The sequence below is a fragment of the Palaemon carinicauda genome, chromosome 40 (assembly GCF_036898095.1).
Source record: "Palaemon carinicauda isolate YSFRI2023 chromosome 40, ASM3689809v2, whole genome shotgun sequence".
NCBI lineage: Eukaryota > Metazoa > Arthropoda > Malacostraca > Decapoda > Palaemonidae > Palaemon > Palaemon carinicauda.
Window position 1 is genome coordinate 52196194 of NC_090764.1, and position 7079 is coordinate 52203272.

Genomic DNA, 7079 nt, shown 5'->3' on the forward strand with positions numbered 1-7079 from the left:
GACTACGATGAGTAGGTGCCGGAGGTGTTCCTCTCTCGAGGAAGAGAACACAAGTTTGTCGTCTACGTAACATACACAGAAGGGGATGTCCATAAGATGCCGTCCATAAGCCATTGAAAAGTGGCCCCAGCATTACGAAGCCAGACAGGAGTCATTGAAGGTGCATGTCCCAAAAGGAGTGTTGATGGCGGTCTTTGGATGTCTTCTGAGTTCATGGGCACCAGATAACACTCCTTCAGGAGGTCAAGGGTGGAGAAAACCTTCGCTTTGTGCAAGGTCACGTCAGTGACGTTTGGGAGGGTGTAGTGATCCGGTTCTGTCTGCATGTTCAGGTGCCTGGAATCCCCACATGGATGCAGAGAGCCTTCTTTCTTCAGGAGAATGTGTAAGGGTGACTACCATAGGCTTGAGGCCTTTTTGGCAAAAGCTCATTTCTTTCATTTCAGAAAACATTTGTTTAGCAGCTGCCAAACGATTTGGTGCCAGACGCCTGAATCTGGTGAACACTAGGGGCCCCATTGTTGATATGGTGATAAATACCATGTTTGGTGGGAAGTTCTGGACAGAAAACTTCTGGGTACGACGGGAGGAGGTGGGTGTAGGCATGCCTAGGTGCGCTGATGTGGAGAACGAGGTCGGAAGGGGCAGTTTGAAGAGGTGCGATGGAGTACGAGTCCGAGTTGACTATTAGTCGGTGAGTGGCATCAAACAGGAGGTGGAAATGTGAGAGGAAATCCACACCGAGGATTGACAATGTAATATCAGCAATGAGAAACTTGGTGCTTCCAAACAATAATGAGAAGGTTTCATAACCATTTTCAGCTACCAGGCGGGTGTTGGTAGACTTGGAATACATCATGTCCTGCAGAGTAACCTTGGCAGAAGAGAACGGCAAGCACCCGTGTCTACCAAAAATCTCACACCAGTAACTGCAACATGTAAAAAGAAAAGATTAGTGACGGGAGGCCACCGCCACAAGCGATGGCCTACCTACAGGTTTTTTGGCCACTGTCAACCATTCGCACATTTCGTAGCAGCAGGCCTGAATTTGGAGTCGTAGTAGCATAGCTGAGGCCGATGAGCATCAGTAAGTGGCTGGAGAGGTCGTTGGTTTGGGGGTAAGTAAGGAGAGGTTTATGTGGATGGTGGGTGGCTTTGTTGCCGCTCCAGAAAGTCATGGGGTGGGTGTCCGTGTCCTACCACATTCATGTCAGCTTTGGTTGATGTTGAATAGTTGTCCTCTTCATCAAGAGTGGAGGCATTAATGGAGGTCTTGGAGCCTAAGAAACCTCAAGCATCCTTAGAGTCAAACATTGAGGCCCTTCAACAGGCACCGAAGTCCAAGGCTCCACCAGTCTCAAGTCTTCTGGACTGTACGGCGAAGAACCCTTGGTATTACGCAGAACATATGGTTCCGAGTGAGGGGTACCTTCATATTGGCGAGGGCATGGGCTTTAAACCCGTTTTGGATTTAGAGTTTTACACCTCTGTTGAGAATTACCCTCACTGTTACACGAGTTTGAATTCCGAAGCTTCTATCAGGGATTATACGATTCCCAGGGAGATCATCACCTTAGACCATGATAAGGCTCAAACTTTGTAATGGAAGGTAGACCTCTACCAGTGCTACAGGAATGCAAGCCTGTTTCTCTCGCCCTCTTATATAACTCCCATAGTTGGCAAGATGTCCAACACACCTTTACAGTTGGCAAACTGGATATGGATATCGGAGGTAAACAGTTTAATGAGAGGCTGCACAAGATTCCGGAATTTCTGTTAAAAGCGGAATTTGAATCCAAAGAAAGATTAGAGGCTTTGACGATGCATTTATTCAGCTCACCTGCGTGGAATATCCAAGCACCAGATTGGTGTCCAAGGCCGCTGACATCAATCCACAGGAACTTGCAGTTTGCATCAACCAGGGCCAGAAGGATGGTGGAGCAACACATCTTGTAATTATAGTATTGGAATCCAGAACTGCCTGATTTTCTGACGATGCATAATTATAGTATTGGAATCCAGAACTGCCTGATTTTCTGACGATGCACATACTTACCACCGATAACTCCAATTGCATGTAGCACATTCCACCTTCCCTCAAAGTCATCAGTAATGTCCTTCCACTCTGCAGCTGTACTTGGACAGGAGACTCCATACTTGTACATATCCACAATAGGTGACACACCAGAGGAAGGAAGATGGCTACTGAGTGTAGACTTCTCGGGGTCCATCTCAATTTTTAACTTAGGATACCCATATAGATTATATTATCAATAAAGTAAATGAATACATATTCATTCTGTACTGTGTGATCCGTGCCAGACAATTTAAACTTCAAGGTAGAAACTATTTTCACAATTTATTCATGGTTTATTAAGGCAAGCTTAGAATATATAGCACCAGTGGGGCATCCAGGATTGACAGAAAAGATCACTTAAGGTGGGAAAACATCTCTTGAAAAAAGGGTTGGATTAAAATATTCCACAAAGATGTTAAGAGTCAAAAGCATTCTGTGAAAAAGTGGGTTGGACATACTGTCCACAAAGAATATAAGAGATGAAAGTAACCCCTGGAAAAAGGGGTGGAGCTGGAACCTCTCACTCAGCTGAAACCATGCCTGCAAAGACTCTACCAACTTGGCTATCAATTGAGATTTAAGTTTATGACAAGTCACCGTACATATTCCTGTAGAATTCAGGAATCTGTTCTTAGAGTTAAAATAAACTCATCTCCACCATGATAGCTGAATTTTGAGTTTGCTACACGTGGTTATTTAAGATGAATATATATCACTAACACTCGTGATTTTAATCTAACTTTACTTAACTTTGATGGCTGCTTTTCCAGTCCCATACAGCAGGAGAACCCCATTTTCTACAGGACCTCCACTGTTGTTTCACTTTTATTTGTTCTAAGTATTTAAAGTTTTATATCGCATATTTTTCATTTACTGTTAAATCGTCACTGTCAAAAGACTCATGAAATAAGAGTGTCTTCAGTTTCCTCTTGAAAGCCTTAATGTCTTCAATCATTCAAATTTTAGGTGGAAGCTTATTATATAGTCTCGGGGCTGCATATTTAGAGACTCTGGAGCCTACAGTAGACATAAATCTAGGTTCCAACAGTTTGAAGCCATCTGTAACTATTCTCGTGTCGACACGATTTGTTGGCTGCGCAATATGTAGCAATTCTCTCAAGTATTTTGGACGCCCGGTTCTGACAACTTGGTGGGTTATTGTACATATTTTAAATTAATTTCTCGCTTTAAACGGCAGCCAGTGTAAATCAATTAGTATAGGGGTGATCCTTTCTCAAGGGGGGACACCTTTTATCAGTCTTGCTCCTCTGTTTATTATGTTATGTAATTTCTTAAAGTTGCACGATTTGTTGGCTGCGCAATATGTAGCAATTCTCTGAAGTATTTTGGACGCCCGGTTCTGACAACTTGGTGGGTTATTGTACATATTTTAAATTCATTTCTCGCTTTGAACGGCAGCCAGTGTAAATCAATTAGTATAGGGGTGATCCTTTCTCAAGGGGGGACACCTTTTATCAGTCTTGCTCCTCTGTTTATTATGTTATGTAATTTCTTAAGTTGCACTTTTGGTAAATTGTAATAAATAGAGTTGCAGTAGTCAATCCTGGTAATAACACAGTTTATCACAAGTTTCTTTACAGAATTTTCGTCCAGGTACTTTTTTATAAACGCAATATTTCTTAGATGATTACCAGCAGTTTTTATTACATTATCTATTTGGGCATTTAGAGACAGGTTACAGTCAAGAAATACACCTATATCTCGAACTTTACTAGATATCGGCACCAAGTCATTATTTATGTTCATTTGAATACCGCCTAAGTTTCTCACGCGGTTTTCCCTTGCCCATCACCACAAATTCAGTTTTGTTCTCATTTAATTTTAGTTGTTTAAATGCCATTCATTCTCTATCACTGTCAAGAATTCGGTTTAGAGTTTCAGTAGTGTCATGTATATCATTTATGGAGAAGTAAAATTGTGTGTCATCTGCAAATAGTTTAAACTTTACGCCATGCCTTTGTAGTAAGATTGGGCCAAGTACACTCTCTTGGGGTACACCTCTGTTTAAGGGTTCATTTGATGGATAAGAGTTTCCAATTTGTAGGCAGTAACTTCTACCATCTAAGTAGTCTTTAAGGTATTCGAAGGCTTGATCTTCAACGCCGATGGACCATAGATCATTTAGTAGTAGTTCATGCACCACTGTATCAAAAGCAGCACTGAGATCAAGCAGTATTAAGATACCACATTTATTTTCATCCATCATTTCTAGCATATCATTTACAACAGAGCAGATGGCGGTCTCCGTAGAGTATAGTTTTCTTTAAGCAGATTGGTTGTCAAGCAAAGCTTCTAAAGCTTCTATTACTTCTAAGTGGCTGACTAGTTGTTCAAGAATTACATATTCAAGCACTTTGGAGACAAAGGATAGATTTGAAATAGGTCTATACGAGTTTAATTCCTGGTAGTCCAGTGCATTTTCCAGAACTGGTGTGACTATAGCCATTTTCTCAGATTTAGGAAACTTACATTCATCAATGCTTGCATTTGCTATTCTCGTTATTATTTCGGCTAGACTAGAAAAGTTTCTCTATCCAATTAGTTCAGATATTGGCATTGGATCGATCGCCCAGTTTGTTTTCTTTGCTCTCTTGATAATTCTGGTGACGTCATCTTGTGTTATGTTGTTAAATCGTATTAATTTTGTCTGTGTGCCTGGTGTATCATTAATCTGATGTTGAGTATTTACAAATGACCTGGTTATATTTTCAATTTAGTTTCTAAAGAATACTATAAAATTATTTGCTAGTTCCCGGTCACTGTATCCATCCGGTAGCTTCTTTTCTTTTACATTTCCCATTATACCATTCAGGAGACGACATAACTTATTTATGTCTGTTACTGCTTCGAGGATCTTTCTCTTATAGTATTCACTTTTTTTCCTTCTTAGTAGGTAGTTATAATGACATGCAGAAGTTTTGTATTTTACCCAAGTACTTTTTGGTAAAAAAGATGGAAAAAACACGTAAAGAAAGAAAGTGGAATAGGTTAAAAACTAAGTCTCTCCACCATACTAAGGAGAATGGTTTTTTACGGTTATAGTCTTTTCCATCGGTGGGCACATGGTATCATATTTACTTTTCCTTACTTTATTATAAGTGGTCATAAGACAGTTAGCACACTTAGCTCCTAACAAACGTTGGTCATCGTGATCACAGGGAATGTTGATAGCATCATTTATTTTCTTTGTAACTTCAATACATAGGGTAGTGTTGGGGGTGTTCCTGAGAGGTTGGGAAGGAAACACAATCTTGAAGTTAACATAAGTTCTATTGAGAAGGTGCAATACACGAATCAAATACAACAGGCAGGAAATACGTCTGCCTTGGGTGACGAACGGAAATACAAGCACACTGTGTGATGCCCCAAGGCTGGGAAGTACATTGTTGCCATGTCTTCGGGGCGTTGCCACACTTGATAATATAATGAATAACTATGCATAATAACATGGTAATATATTGCATATACACATAAGAGTAAATAGGGGGTGTATCTATTTACAAGACATAATAAATGACACATAATAAATGGGAAACATAATACATTGCTTTAGGTATGATAATATGTTAACATCAGTTAATGTAACGGTCTCACATTTTATATATTTACACCTCCCTCCCCCCCTCGCGCTCGTAGTTCCATTCTCGAGCGAACTCTTTCTAATGAGCCTTTGAGATCTACGTGGGAACACTTGGGGGTTAGAGACTAAGGACCTTTCTATGTCCGTGCAAGGGGCCACAGGTAAATGGGGGAGGGGGTCAACACCAGGCGTTGGCACTGGACGTAGAAAGCGGCGGTTACGCCACCAAACTCGGCCACTGGGAAGACGCACCTCATAGTCCCGTGACTTGCCAAAACCCATGATAACTCCAAACTTTTCCCATCGATTTGATGTCGGGTCTTGGATCCTTACCGTCTGACCTATTTCCAACTTGGGTAGTGGGCGGGCGTGTTGATCGTATTGTAGTTTTACTTGTTCAGCTCGGGCAGCTGCACGGCGGTCACAGTCCTCAGACTTGGCCTGCCATTCCTCTGAAAAAGACTGTGGATGAGCAAGTACACAGGTACGGAGTGGGCGGCCATACAAAATCTGTGCTGGAGAGCGACCTGTGAATTTTGGAGTATTGCGCAGTTCCAAAAGGCCTCGATCAAATTCTTCGCAGTCAATATTGCCAGAAGGTGCTGTCTTGAGAATTAAGTGCTTAATGGCTTTTACAGAAGCTTTTGCATGGCCATTAGACTGCGGGTAATGTGGTGACGACATGATATGGTGGACACCCCATCTCATCATGAAATCTTTGAAGTCTTTGCTGGCAAATTGAGGGCCACAATCGCTCCTGAGACGAAGGGGAACACCGACTTCCCTGAAGTAACGACAGAAGATACGTATGGTGTTGGAAGCAGTAGTGTCTCCTTTACATGGTACCACAACAGGCCACCCAGAGAGTCGGTCGGTTACAACGAGGAATGACTTCCCGGCGACACTGAAAAAGTCAGCTGAGACAGACTCAAAAGGCCTCGTAGGGTGATCATCATTCAATAAGGGTTCCTGCTGAAGGTAGGCTGCAACATTTGGCATGATTCACAAGCTCTGACAGTACTGGTGATGTCTGAATCAATTCCAGGCCAAAAAACAGTCTGTCTTGCACGTCGCTTTGTGGCTTCCACTCCTCGATGGCTATCATGTAGACGAGCGAGAGTACGACGGCGGAGAGCAGCAGGGACGACAATTCTTGCTCCGTAGAGAACCAGATCACCATCAGTTGAGAGGTTTTACCTTAATTTCCAGAAAGGGAGTAACGACTGGTGTTGGTTATAACGGCTTGATGGAAATCCTGACGTCACACAATTCACAAGACGGGTATATGATGAATCAGCTCTTGCTGCAGCTCGGAGTTCCTGAAGTGTCCTATCTGCATCTTGGGGCGTAGAATCTTCTTCGGCGATAACAGCATTGACATTGACGATATATCTGACGTGT

General features: G+C 42.1%; 1 protein-coding gene across 1 annotated transcript; it reads right to left on the reverse strand.

The window, feature by feature from the left end:
- Window positions 1–2232: 2232 nt before the first annotated feature.
- On the reverse strand, window positions 2233–6677 carry LOC137631909 (uncharacterized). The gene is made up of 3 exons (XM_068363913.1): window positions 5780–6677; window positions 2536–2685; window positions 2233–2243 (listed from the first exon to the last, which is right to left on the reverse strand). The coding sequence occupies exons 1-3, from the start codon at window positions 6675–6677 to the stop codon at window positions 2233–2235; spliced, it is 1059 nt and encodes a 352-aa protein (XP_068220014.1).
- Between the last annotated feature and the right edge of the window lie 402 nt (window positions 6678–7079).

Bases quoted from the DNA above. Each gene is read 5' to 3' on its own strand.
- LOC137631909 (XM_068363913.1), bottom strand. From the start codon at position 6,677: ATGCCAAATGTTGCAGCCTACCTTCAGCAGGAACCCTTATTGAATGAT. The intron at 2,686-5,779 runs GTAGATCTCAAA...TGAATTCTACAG, and splicing joins TAACCCCCAAGTGTTCCCAC to GAATATGTACGGTGACTTGT.